The sequence below is a fragment of the Cyrtonyx montezumae genome, unplaced genomic scaffold, assembly GCF_038088225.1.
Source record: "Cyrtonyx montezumae isolate F1298 unplaced genomic scaffold, pur_monq_1.0 scaffold_3, whole genome shotgun sequence".
In the NCBI taxonomy this organism is placed as follows: domain Eukaryota; kingdom Metazoa; phylum Chordata; class Aves; order Galliformes; family Odontophoridae; genus Cyrtonyx; species Cyrtonyx montezumae.
Window position 1 is genome coordinate 62,396,290 of NW_027072034.1, and position 14,860 is coordinate 62,411,149.

The 14,860-nt window shown below is 38.6% G+C and overlaps 1 protein-coding gene across 2 annotated transcripts in view; it reads left to right on the plus strand.

Annotated features, from left to right (window-relative positions):
• APP (amyloid beta precursor protein) overlaps positions 1-14,860 on the plus strand; it is a 198,663-nt gene that overhangs the window by 149,477 nt on the left and 34,326 nt on the right. For both annotated transcript variants that reach the window (XM_065741830.1, XM_065741831.1), the window contains 2 exons: positions 5,064-5,192; positions 7,186-7,285. In XM_065741830.1, the coding sequence (XP_065597902.1) occupies positions 5,064-5,192; positions 7,186-7,285 (229 nt within the window). The remainder of the gene's footprint in view (positions 1-5,063; positions 5,193-7,185; positions 7,286-14,860) is intronic.

Sequence of the window (14,860 nt, forward strand, 5' to 3'; positions counted from 1 at the left end):
AGATGAAATGGTAAAATACAGCATTGTGGATCTTTCCTTTCTGGTTTAGAGGGAATTTTGATGAAAATGACAAGATAGCTTAGAATTTCCTGTAGAAATTCGGTGGCACACAGATGTGGGAGGTTGTATTTTAAATACACAGAAGTGCATTCATATAATTTTCATGTTGTTTTGCTGCAGAACGTATTTTGGATTTCTGTGGGAAGAGTGTAGGTTATGTTTGTAGCAGTCCAAAATAATTTTAGTGTTTCTGTTTTCCAAGCTCAGTGAAATAGCACTGTTTCATCACTGCCTTAAAATCTGAAATGATAAGCCAGAATTTGTGTAGAGGTCATATAGGTGTATGCATCTATGTGTATATACAAAATAGATGCATGTATATTTTACCTATTAAAAACTGTTTTCAGGTATTTTAGACCACATACATGGTTTAGGGGGGCTGGGGTTAGGAATAGACCAGTGGGTTACATTTCCTTGTAAATGACCTATAGAAAAGGAAGGCTTTTGTTCTCTAAATTTGCAGATGTGAATGAGCCTACATTTCAAGGAAGTCTTTATAGAAGCTTAGCCAAAACTTTAGAAGTGAGATAGTGTAGTGTAGAAAACGTTGTGAAAGTTGTAAATTATTTTAATGGTTTTATGAAGAAACAGTAAATAACATTTTCTGCTATCTAGAACAAAATCAAGCTAAATCCTTGCTAAAATCAGCAGAGAATATAATCAGTAAAAATTCACCATTTTGATTTTTGCATGAGCGGCTTCTTCTGTAGGGTTCTTCTGCTATGTTGGATAAACCAGTACTATCATTCTAAGTATGTTATGAGTATTGTCTTCAAACGGCTTGTGTGTGTCAATTTATTTCCACCAGAAGGATTCTCAAGTGCTTTTAAACATTTCTTCAATAGAATCATTGCCTTCTGAAATGCGTTTAAAGGTGGAGTAGAAAGAGAGCCCGCGGTCTCCAGTAATTGGTGCTGGAAACACCTTCCATGTTGAAGGACGGAACGATCCTAGACCAGCAGATTCCACTGGTGTGTGACATAAACTGCAACATGAATATTATTATTTCATCATTAAAGAAGAATGTCAGTGATCCTGTCTCTAAGCTGATTCTATCTGAAATAAAGGCACCTTTATTTCATGCTGGATTAAAGAGTCAGTGGGATTGGGATTCAACACTGGGTAGCAAAAGAGGCCATCAATGATTTCCGCTTTGTTTAAGCTTGTCTTGTACAGCTGGAAACCTTTTAATAGGTTGTCAGGATTGCATCCGTATATCCACAAAAGAACTGCTTTACGAAGGGAATAGATGTACTCCCTACAGTTATAGGTAGAAAGTTATCTTTTTTAATGATGCTTTGTCAGCTTGAATAGCATACCTAGGCTGCACAGGTAGTCTGTGAATCTGTCTACTGTGGACCAGATAGACTGAATATATATGCAAGTGCCAGCATACAAAAAGCAATACTTTGACAACATGCTCCAAAACTAACAAGATTCGAGTCTGACAACTAAAATACTCACAGACAGTTGACAGGTCATCTGTTGGTCTGTCACAATAGCATGTAAGAGGACTGTGATCTGTCTGTGCTATGTATTGGATAAAAAACAAGTGGTTAAGGAGGAGAACTTTGGGATAAGGACACATCCAAATGTATTTGAAATAGTTCAAAGCTACATATAACAGGAGCCTTCAGACTACTTCGCTCATATTTACTGTATATGTGCTTATTAGGTGTGTTCATATTTTTTACATTGGCCTGAATAATAAATATGTGCTATGATAATGTGGAGTTAAGCTTCTTTCTAGACAGTTTGGGGTTTTCCTGTTCTCAGTAAGCAATGTTATTCCTATTTAAGCCGTATTCCTTGTGAACTGATATGCATTCTGAATTTGGTGCTGGATCCTGTTGCTCAGGAAGTCACTGGTCAGTTGCAGTTTGCCAGAAGTTTTGGTCACTTCTTTAAGGTAATTAAATACATGGGGATAATGGAAGTCACGTTGGGAATATCCTGGTCTCTTTTAGAGGAAAGATGATTTAAAACAAGCTGACAAAGCAAATACAACTGAAAATAATGGCATTATTCCATGAAGGTTAGGTAGCCCCTGGTGGCTGATACAGGTTAGTTATTTCGTGAGGTATTTTTTTAATGAGATAACTATGGGCGTGTATACATTGAGTTTTCCCTGACAACATATATAGCAGAATTTCAGGTGCTAAAAGTAGAAATTTTAATGAACTTTTGTGCTTGGTACATTTATTAATGAGAGTGAGAGATGCAAAGCTGGCCCTAGGATCTGTCAGCCATTTGTTCTTTTGTCATATACAATCTCAGAGCTAAGATCTTCAGAGCTTAGATTATCTGATAATACCAACTCTCTCATTTTTTATGGTATTATCTGAAAGTTCCTGCCTAAGAGTGAAGTAATAGATGGCTGTAGATAAAATATCTTCAGACACTGATGGCATCTCCTTAGCTTGTGGAGACATTCCTTTCCATTGCTGGACCATTTACTGTGACTGCTCCACTGTACCATCACAAGAGGTCATATCACCACTTGGTGCAAGGTGTTTGGGAGCAAGTCCTGCTGCAAAAAATACACATGGGAGTGTGATTTCTCAGCAGAACTTGTTCACTTCAATGTGGATATAATACAGTATGGAGGCAGAACTTGGGATTAGAGGTGTTTTTGCTGATCCACAAATTTGTTCAAAGTTTGCAAGCAATAGATCTGCAATTCCAGGCATAGAGGAGAAAAATAAATTTTGCCTGTTGAATTTGGTCTTTATTTATGGTAACCACAGGTGGGTATGCAAAGCCTTACAGAGGTCTATGACCAACCCTAGCAGGATAGCATTCAGCAAAGGCTCTCAAGTCTTAAGCCAGTAGCATTTCAAAGCTGTGGGGGATGTTGGAAGTCTGTCCTGATATCTATTGTGTCTTGGCCATTTAGTGTCAACTTTAGGAAAAGGACGCAGAGCCATTTTAAGAGGACTCTTCTGAAAATAATCCCTTCTATTATATTATGTTGGCTTATGACTTATCAGAGGTAGATGTTTATGATATGGCAGCAGAAGTTGAGCCTTCTCACAGATATTCCGCTACACATTGTTGCTGTGTGACAGATGGCAGCATTGGGGCAGCCTGACAGAATACCATCTGACTTGGAAGTGCGTATGAATCAAAGATGTGTCACTGAATTCCTCCTTGAGGGAAAAATGGCACCTATTGACATTTGTTGATGCTTGCTGAATGTTTCTGGAGACCGAACAGTGGATGTGAGCACAGTGAGGCAGTGGCAATGGTGATAGTGGGTCACCTCTGCTGGTGCAGATTTTTATGAGGACAGCATGCAGGCTGTTTTTCATCTCTAGTGAAACTGCACAGCTAATGGTGGAGACTGTGTTGAAAGATGGTATTTTGTAGCTGCAGATTTTGCTCTGTCAAATAGCATTATTGTGCTCTTTGTATCTACTGTACTTTCCATGGAAATAAATAGGAGGCATTACTTTCAGGGTGACACGTATATCCTTCTGGCAGTAGACATGCCACTTCAATTTGAATATTCCTTGAAGAAATAGAAATTAATTCATTTATCTTTAATGTACACAAACCTGCTATTTTGATGTGCTTCAGGGAAAAGAATGATGAAATGTCAGGAAAAGGAACAATATTTTTCTGACTTCAGAAAATTATTATTTTAAACCTTAGTGATCTTCTAGCCTTTATTCCTATAAACTGTCTCAGCTTACATTTTTTGTTTTGCCATTACAGTAACATTGTAAGGATTGCTTACTTTTCAGCTTTTGTTCATGGTTTCTTGCAACTTCATCGCAGGCTGCTTGAGTGTTGGTGTTTTCGAATTATTTTCCTCACAAATGAATTTTCTGTCATGGAACTAAATTTAATCCTTTGGTTGGGAATGGCTTCACATCTCTGTGTCTGAAAGATCCTCAGATAACCTTTGTTTTACTTTCTTTGGATGTCTTAAAATCTATTGCCTTTCTTAAGCCAAAGAAATTCTTCACTCTTCAAGCTCTATGGCTTAGTATTCATATCTTGTGTAAATGTTAAATTAGTTTAGGATCTATATTTGATCATGAATCTGAGTCTTCCTAAAGCTTCAGCATCGCCCACGGTTCTTCCTGCTTCAGAAAGCTGTGCACAGAGCTTGCAGAGCTTCTGCTGGTGATTATTTTTTTGCCACCCCACCCGTTCCTCTGGATCCATACCAGTACCCAGTGAGGCTGCTCCCCTCTTCTGCTTATTCTTTAATTTCCTGCACAGTAAGATCACTGTAGCCTTCCTTCTCACCCATATCAACTTCATTTTTCTCACTATTCAGCAGCTTCAGAAAAAATGCACAAGCACAACTATGCAAGCAGAGCTGGCAAGGGGGGCTGGATTTCCAACATCACCCTAAACACTGAGTTAGAAGTGAAAAAACTTCCTTGTAGTCTTCACTTCAAACCATCAGTTTGTGTATATATATATATATATATTTGTGTTCATTTCAGCTACAGCTCTCTCCTCTTGTTCAATTGTATGCCTTGAGGCATATAATTAATGGCTTCTAGTCATTTAAACCACCTGAATTGTATACATAGGCTTTTTTTTCTTTTAACTCGAGTACTTTGAGAAGATATGTGCCCTCCATATCTCAGCTATTCCCTTCTTCTTTGTTTCTTCTGCTGGCAGAACAGTATTAGCAGGATAAAAAAGTCTTGAAATTGTTTAAAAAGTTTTGCCATCAAGTCTGTTTGATTACTCCTTGGCTTGGGTAGAGTAGTGCTTTTAGATGATCTTCTCTGCACACGCTGAGCAAGTCATTAACCCTTTGGTTTGATTCTAGATGCATTCTATTTGATAGTTTATACTGGTTAATAAAACCAATTTTAGTCTTTGTTCTTTCACAGTTTTAACTATAGTTAATGGATATTAATCTCAGTTGAGCATGCAGTGTAATAAAGCTCCTGTATGGGGTATACCTCCAGAGTATGGTAGTAAAAACATGCATTGTTCTGAATTTAACTGATTTATTTCCTGTTTCTTCTCTACAGCCTCGTCATGTATTCAACATGCTGAAGAAGTATGTGCGTGCTGAGCAGAAAGACAGACAGCATACTCTCAAACACTTCGAACATGTCCGGATGGTAGACCCGAAGAAAGCTGCCCAAATTAGATCTCAGGTAATCCCCACTGAGGGTTTGTGGGGTCATATTTCTCATAACCATTGTGAGCTTTCTGTCAACCTACTTTAAAAAAAAAACATTTGACTACTTTCTGTGGACAGTTTTAGATGCAATAAAAAATAAATTGCTTTCCTGCAGAAGATGAAGACAAAGTGATGTAGGAGTCATGTGGATGTACTTTATCGTCTGAGAAGAACTGAAAAGCAGGTTTTCTGTATATCAGAACAGTGACCCAGTCATGAGCATTTCCCAAGGAGCCCTCCAGAGCAGTAATGCCTTTATTACTGCTTTGGTAAATAATACCTCGAGGAAAATGTCTGTAATAGATTTAGCTAACACATATGGTTATGCTTGACACAGCTGAAGCAGCAAAACCAGAAGTGGTACAGCCATCTGACTGTAACCAGTCTTTTTGTAGTCATTGCAGAGGCACTTGTAGTGTCTATAAATGTGATTACTGCAGTGCCCTCGAGTTTAACATAGTTCTTAAAATGTGTACAGCAGTTTGTGGCATTTTAACTGCTGAATGTTACTGCAGTCCTCAACATGTATGTTTTGAAACAGCTTTTATGTTACCTTTGTAAATCATGGAGGGTGAGATAGCAAAAAACCACGGAAGATGTGGCTGGCTTTCAAAACAGCAATTAAAATTGCAGGCACAATGGATAAGCTGCTAAAAGTGAGTGCTGTAATCTGCAGAATCTGCCTCTGTTCCCTCTGCAGGATGTAATAGGAAGCTCTGTTCCAGCAGCAGTTATGAACTGATTGGCATTGCTAAAAGCCAAATCAAAACCATATACCTCATTGAATTGCATGATTTGTGTGTTAGTCAGCTATTTCAGCCAGACTTTTATGTGGAGATCGTGCTAGCTTGAAATTGCTACAATTAGAAATGCACAGTCTGAACATCTTCTGCAGTGATCTTAGTTTTCTTTTCTCTTTAACATGATAGCATGTCCTTTTACATCTTACATGACTTTAATTTCTAAAACATTGAGTTTTTGAATACTGAAAACTGATGGAATTTTGCAGACTACAAATTGTTTGTCAGCACACATGAAGAATAGAAAGTGACATTTAGATGAAAGAAATATAGTTTACTGTTTAGTATATTGCCATAGGAACGTGTATGTCTGTAACATCTTTGCTTCTTCAATCGGTCAGAAGGTTAAAGGAATGTAGGGTGGAGGATCTACCAGGGAGTTTTTATTTCAGAGGATAATGGGGAAAAAAAAACGTTCAGAAGCGTACATTTTTTCATTGAAATGGCTGTATGTAACCTGTTTGACCAAGCCTTTGTTAGCAGTTTACACCTTCCAAGATGCACCTCTGCCTCCCTTTCTGCTGAAGAGAGGTGATACTTGCAGAGAGTATCCTGGGGAAGATTGGGATGTTGAAATTCTACCCATAGCAACGTGCAGGCACAACCTGAGGCAGTAGAGTTATAATCACCTGGGAAAACACAGTAATGCTTCTGTCTGGAAGTATTTTTTGAAATGTGTTCAAATGCTTTTAACAAGAGCTTTCTTCAGAGTGTAGCTGTTTCTTTTTGCAATATGAGAATAAGGAGAAAGGGAAAAAAAATAAAAAACAGTTGACACATTTTGATCCAGCAGTCAGTTGCACCTCACTTGGCTTGAATGATATGCAAAAGGTTACAGTATTGGGGCAGTGTACAGATTATTGGAGAGTAAATGAGGCTGTGGATTTCTGCTGCAGTAGTTGTTTGTGTACCCCCACAGCAAATGCAAATTCCTGCTTTACATTATTTCATGCCCATGGTGTTCATGGTATTTACTGTGGAGGGGCGTCTAGCACACTATTTGTGTAGCAGTGGTGAATATTTGCAGTGCATTTGGCAATTTCAGCACGTGGAGCATACTCTTCCTACTTCAAGTAAAACCTCTCTCACACTGTATAAACTACAAAATTTGTGATAGTAACAACCACTAGTAGTATTTCCCTCCTTAAAATATTTTTATCTCTTTAGGTTATGACACATCTACGTGTGATATATGAGCGCATGAACCAGTCTCTCTCCTTCCTCTATAATGTGCCTGCTGTAGCTGAGGAGATCCAGGATGAAGTTGGTATGCAAACTGTTACCGTAGAAAAATAAAAATGTTTGTGTGATAAGAAGTCATCACCAAAAGCTAAATTACAGCATCTTACTTCTATTGATACACTGTCCCTGCTGACAAATAGAACAAACTTACTAATGTTCTTAAATTATAAATCAAAGTATAATGAATATAAACTAGTGAATATGAACTATCAGACAGATTAAATGGGAAGTCTTGTTCGTAATTTGCTTTCAGAGATTTCCTGCTTCTTTAAAATGCAGTTTCATTACCATTATATGTGGACTTCATTAATTCCTGTATAATCTATGCAGTAACATAATCATACAGCCTTTGTTGTTAATATATTCCCTGTAATATGTTAATTTACATTTGGAGCCTCCATGCAATATGGAAGCAGCTGTTAACAATCAGTAGCTTTATTAAATCCTTCCTCGCTTTGGATATTTAATTTGATGTGGCATTTACTTTAACTAATGCAGTCATTTGGGAAATCCCCCAGCTAAAGAATAGCTAAATGCACATGAATCTGAGGAAAATGTAGGTAACAACTTGGGATTGTTAAGTACAACTTGGCTGTATCTTAACAGTCATGCATTTATTTGGTAAACTCTTTATTTATAGAACAAGGGAGTGAGCTATGCCATTGCAGTAAGGATAAGATTTGTTGGACTGAGAGTAATGGTGGATTCCCCTGCATCTAAACCACAGGTTAGGAAGCAGGTGTGTTTGTTCTTGTGAGGTATCTTCAGAAAGCTGGAGATGACCTCAGAAAACAGAGCTGGGTGGGTGGTTAGGGGGACACAAAGAGATTAATTCAACTACTTGCTTCTGTTCTTCGTAATTACAAGGCACCAACAACAGTCTCAGTTTGCAGTTGTAGAGAAACATTCAAATAAAACCCTTATTGATCATTTGAAAGTGTATCATTTCTGTAGCAAAAGACATGCTGATATTAGGTGTTTGAGATCAGTTGTAGATTGTTGTTTTTTTTACCCACAACTATAATTCCCTTGGTTGTATTTTTCCTTGAAGTTTCAACTTCTTCTATTGTTGATAAAATTGATATTTGTTGGTGAGGACATGCCTCTAAGTTTTCTTTTCTTTCCTAAATATTGATCTGGAATGTAAATTTCAGAGGCTTTGAAGAGACACGGGAGCTAAGTGTTTTACAAAAACTGCTAAGTGTTTTACGAAAATCTGACTCCTAATCTCAAATGTAACACTAATTTTTAGGAGAAAAAGAGACTAAAATTAGTAGGATAAAAAATAGCAAAAAGTAGCAAAAATTAAAGATTACACAATTAGATCTGGGCTTTATTAAATAAAATAATTTGCATTTTAGAGAAGGAAGTCTATTCTCTTCCAGGATAAACATTCTCCTTCTTGGTAATGTTGACTTTATATTTGATTATAAGTATTTTAATGAAAGTTCTGAGATGTCATTCCTTTCTGTTGAAGAAGACAGTATCTTGCTAGTTTTAAACATGCTGATGAGCCAGCTTCAGGTCTGTTCTGAAATTAATGAACTTCTTAGCCTTGGTTCTCTTACTAAACCCATGGAAAAGGAGATCTAATACTGCCGCAGAGTCTATGAAGAAGATACTAATAAAACTGCACCCTGTAACATTCCTCAAGAAATACTGCAACTCTCATTAAAAAGACAAATGTTTCATTAAATACCTTCTTTGAAACCACTGGCTTAGAAAGTCCAGGTCAGTGACAAAGTTGAAAAATTCCTAGGTAAAACTATTGCAGACACACAGCGTGTGACTCATAAATTACATGTAAGGAAGCAGTTGAAAGTAGTTCTTCTCCCAGGCTGCTGTGATTCCAACTGAAATGGCTTATATTTTAGTTGAGTTTCTTTGTTCATTATGCTTTTGGTTTCTAGTTCCACAATTGACTGCAGTGTTCTTCATGAACAGTTTTCACCTTGAGGAATGAATAATCTTTGCTTTAGAATACATAGTTCTGATAAAATTACTTTTGTTGCTAGATTAAACAAGTGGTTTTATGTGCAGCAGGACAGACAAGATCTAGTTTTCTGTGAATTTATGTTTTGTGTTGTAACTCCTCTAGTATCTAATAAGGTGCTGCTTTTGGCTAGATCTTCTCATTGCTAGAAATATTATGCCCCATTTTGTAGTTTCTCCATGACCAGCTGTTGACAAATTTGAATTTCAGGTCTTCTGATATGTATTTTATATATATAGAAACTAAACTAAATTAGTTTTTTTCCTCACATCTGTCTGAAATCTGCTAACAAGATTCATCCCTGGGAATCAGGTGGTGTTCTTTCACTGGAAATGCATGTGGAGATGAGGTGCCCCCTTATAATCACTGTGTTGTTTTTGAGATCTTCATGCAGTGAAGTTGAATTCTATGAAATAGAAAGCAGAGTTGTTCCTGGGACATGGTGATTTCATGGAGAGTGTTTTCGTCTTCAGCAGTCTGAAGTTTATTTTAACTGGTGACTCGTTAATTGTATGAATTGCAGTCTAACAGTTGGACATTCATAATTTCTTTTAAGTAAAAGATATTTTTGAAGTTTGTAATCTCAAAAAGCAGATTTAAGTCATAATTTTAAGGTGCAGAGTCTAAAATGCCAAATCCACCTTCTTCTCTAAAAGCAGCCTTTTCATGGTCTCTCTGTAGCATCTTTATCAGTGACAAGACAGTGCACCTTCAGCAGGTTTGCAGATGACACTCAGATGAGTGTTACAGTTGATATGAGGAGGGGATGCCATCCAAAAGGACCTGGACAGGCTTGGGAAGTGGGCCCAGGTGAACCTAATGAAGTGCTATAGTAAGGCGATAAGGCCAAGTGCAGGGTGTTGTGCCTGGGTTGGGGAAACCCAGATGTGTGCACAGACTGGGAGAAGAATTCATTATCAGCAACCCTGTGGTGTCCTGATGGACAAAAAGCTGGACACAAGTGCCAGCAGTGTGCTCTTGCAGCCCCTATGGCCAACTGCATCCTGGGCTGCATCAGTAGAGGGGTGACAGCAGGGAGAGGGAGGGGATTATCCACTTCTATTCTGCCATTGTGAGGCTCTGCCTGAACTGCTGTATCAAGGTCTGTGGACCCCAGCTCAAGAAAGTCATAAAAGTATTGGAGAGGGTCCAGAAGTGTAGGGGCCACAAAGATTCTTAGAGGGCTCAAGCACCTCTTCTGTGAAGAGAGGCTGAGGGCTTGTTCAGACTGGAGAAGGTTCCACGGAGACCTCATTGCAGCCTTCAAATGCTTAAAGGGAGCCTTTATACAGGAGAGAAACTAGGCTTTTGCATTGGTAGATAGTGATAGGACAAGGAGGGGATTTAGATTAGATTCTTTCCTCAGGGGGCGGTGATGCGCTGGCACAGCTGCCCAGAGAAGCTGTGGTGCCCCATCCCTGGAGGCACTCAAGGCCAGGTTGGATGGGGTCGGGAGCAGCCCTGCCCATGGCAGCGTGTTGGGGCTGCATTATGCTTTAGGTCCCTTCCGACCCAAGCCATTTTGTGATTCTGTAAACTCCAGCAGATATTGTGTCGGGAAGTTAAGATAAAACTTAAGACAATTGTAACCTTTATCCACCATTTGTTTGTCACCTGTTTATGTTTGTTGGCTTAAATACAAAATGACTTGAGTGTATAGATGCATAGGATGACTTACAGGATGTCATGGTTTTGTGTTTTTTGTTGTGTTGTTGATATTCCACATCATGACATTGCGTGATGTGTTGGGAGTTGAGGAGTTAATGCTCCAGCTCTGTGGATCATCGATAGTTCTGGGTGTACCTGTCTCAGAAGAGAAGAACTCCATTCCCCAGAGGACTTTGCGATGCTTTGCGTTCTTACGTGTTTACACTCAGAGGGAAAGATAAAAACTGTCTGCAGTCACGGGACTCTCTCTTCCCTTCGGGACCGAGCTCGGCAGTGGGTGTTTGTTGCAGCCGTCCGCCTTCAGCGTTAGCGTAAGGCCTTCGGTTTATCGGACACTCTCTTGCTCATTTTATTTGATTCATTAGCCTCAATTCCAATTATATTGTATTATATTGTGTTTCTTTGCTTTCTGATATCTTATTAGTAAATTAGCTTTCTTCCTCAGATCGTTGCCACTGTTTTGCTCCTAGGCCCATCTTCACTCTCCTTTTTCCCTTTTCCCCCTTCCCCTACCCCGGGGTGTGGGCCTGTGGGTCCCCTGCCTCAATTGTCACGGTACTGGGTCGAACTGTCCCGCAAACCGCTGACAGAGGTACTCTGAGGAATAAAAAACATATCTTAAATGAAGTAAGGGTCTTTTTTGCTGCTAAGTATTTGACAAATACGTAATGTGCAAGTGCCACATCGGGATGGCAGGCACGTGTTGTCACAGGAAATTCAAGATGTGTAAGGAATAATACTGCTGCCAATCTAGGCTTCAAGATGAGGCAAGGGGATAAAGGATCATTGCAGGAGTTGCAGGGAGGGGTCTGTCTGAGTGTGATTTTTATGATGAAGCTTGGAAAACAGAGGCAAACGGTTTGTATAGGAGACAATTTATCATTCTGGTTGCAAATGATTCCTCAAAATGCAGTGATGCAAATGTGCTACAAACCAGGTTGCAGCTGATGTAGTCCTCGGTGTTAAATGGCTTTTCTCATGGACAAGGATTGTGAATATGAATGAAAGAGTGGCCCAAAAAAATCTGAGAAGAGATATTTGCAGATGGCAAGATAATTTAGCTACCATGGTATTCGTACTTTCCTTTTCCCTCATAACCTTAATATGTATAAAACCTCAGAGAAAGCAATGGTGGAATTTCTAATAGAAATCAGCAGTTTATTTTAGCGCATCTTGCTTTAAATCCTTATTTGATTAGGCTGCTTATCCATGTATGTAAAAGGCAATTTATTGCTGGGAGTGGTACAGCCAGCACTGCTTCCAAATAAGAAGCTACAACAGAGTTCCATGTATTAGTCAAATGTGTAGGCAGTGAGCTGAATATTTAATTGTCTTTGCTGCTCTGTTTCCAAACTGATGTCCTCATGTCTGTGCTTTCTAGCCCCCCACTGATGAAATATTTAGCACCACCTACCTCAGCAGTGTCATAAGTAACCCTGAGCCATCCAGTTATGAGTTATGAGCGAGTAATAAGAGAATATGATTTCATTTGTCCCTTGGCAAATAAAATCAAGCTGTCGTTATTTTATTATTCTGTTCCACTGCGCCTATCCTGTTCTTCTGCAGCACACTCATTATATAGCAGAGGGAGTGGACAAACCCAAGCAGACTTGACATCGTTGCTTACATTCAAATGCATACAGAGAGTGGTGGTTCATCTGCCATTTGAATTATTTGTATGCTCTAGCTTAGCATTTGAGCAAGAGAGTTTTGCCTCTTGACATTTAGTTCACAACTTCTGTGAAGATTAAGTATTTTTAGAAAAAGATTAGCAGCTGTAAATGTAGGACAAGGCAAAGACTAAAGATGTTGAAAATGTGCTTTCTTTTAACCCTTTCTCTTTAACTATTAGATCCCTATACCAGTCAGTTTGCATCTGCACATGTAGTCTGGACAACCTGCAGTTACTCAACTGGTGAGCTGTGTCTGGTGTTTAGCATTTCTAAGACCAACTTCTGATTTTCTAGCTGCTGATTTTGACCCATGGTCATTCCACAGCCTCACTACATTCCCTGCCACAAGTTGAGTTAGGATGCTTTTCTCTGTTCCTTCTCTGGTATCCTTCTTAGGAAGTTGTAAGGGCATTAGCTGTTTGCTGCAGGCTGGCAGTCCAAAATGAAAAGTACTGTGGTTTGGGGATTTATTTTGCAGAATCAAAACAAGCATTTGAGGGCTTCCCAAAGGCAAATTCTGTATCTGTTCTGGTTGGTGCCATTTCTTTTGTGATTGTTGTCCTCATCTTTTCCTTTAAATGTTATGATTTGAGTATGTAATCAGTAATGTCTTTTAGACTTTAGTGAAACTTCTTGGCATCTCCTTTTGTGAAACTCTTCTTCAGATTTAAGCGAATGAGGAGAAATCCATCTTCAAAAATGATATTTAAAATTATTAAATTGATGCTTAGGATTTCTGCACCTTCACTTGAAGTTGGATTGCCATATTTGGTGTATCAGAATAATAAAGGGAAGTTGACATATGTGTAAGTAGCTTTTAAAATGATATTGTAAGGTATGGTAATATAATTCATATATCAAATAAGAACAGTAATTACTTTATGACTCAGTTTCATTACAGTACACTATAAAATATTAAGGAGCTTCATGGAAGTGTTCAATGGTCATGAAGACATTAGCCACAAGTTAGGGGTCAGTTCTAGTCTTCCTTTAAAAGACAAGTACTGGTTCCTTGATGCAGTTCATGTCATCTACCAGAGTGGCTATAGTGTCTTCTGCTGTTACTGTTGTTGAAAGAAAACAAGGGTGCTGAATCATGGATCATAAATGAATAAGCACCCTAGGATTTATCTGTACTGGAGCAGACTAAGTTAAGTGCACAGAGTAGGATGGGGAATTGTCATCAGTAGTGCACGTCCTAAGCACAGTTAAGGTTTTGCACCAGTTGACAAACCTGCTTAATTTGGTCACTGCAAATCATCTGGGGTCTGTCTGCAGCAGAGTTTTATTTCACATTATATAAGGACTGTCTCAATTATCCCTATTTACATTCTTATTCCACTTCTTGGTACTATAAGTGTGGTCTCTGGCTAATCTCAAAATAGACAATGGAGAGTTCAACTTGGTTGTGAAATAGAGGTACTGTCTATGAGTAGATGAGGAGGCAGAGAAGAATTATTTTTCTGAAGCAATGCATCTCTGTTTTTAGTTATCCATACTTTCCAGTTTGTATTTCTTCTTGTCTTTTTAAATGGAATCAAATGGAGTTGAACTTTCCACTTAGGATAAGATAAGCAGTCATAAATCCAATGTGCAGTTGCAGTAGCTATAACGGTTTGCAGTTGAGGAAGGTTTGACAATTCCTGCTAAGTTTTTGTACTTTGTGCCATTCCAGAGGTCACATTTGTCATCTGGAGTTGTAGTTTCTAAACTGCCCCAGGCAGTTGGCTAGTTCTTAAGAACTAGCATCTTTGATTTTGAATGCAAGGAAATGTCATCTTTGCCAGATCATAGATGTTATATTTTTATTTGCATCTCCTTAAGACTGTCTTATTTATCCTTGGAAATAATTCTTCTATTCAGTTCTGATAAATGTTTCTACACCAGAGAGAAAAATTTCCATAATTTCAAAACAGATCTTCTGTAAGTAGCACAATTGTGTACAGATCTTAACCTAAGGTACTGTAAATCCTATGTTCTGGTGTTCAGGAGAGAGTTTCTGTGCATCTGGGCTGTATCATACAGGCTTTCTGTCCCTCCAGTTCTACTCTGTTGCCTTTGCCCAAGAGAACAATGTGGCTGGAATAAGCAGTTGAATGCAGCCTTCAAAGAACATGGTTTTGCACCAGTACCCTATGGTGATTTCCAGTACTAACTGAAGGCTTCCACAGAAAAATTAAATTCTCTATGCAGTGATTCTTTTTTTTTTAACCTTCTTTGAAACCTTATAGCGTTCCGTTGGATAGATGATTTGTTAGTACTCTAG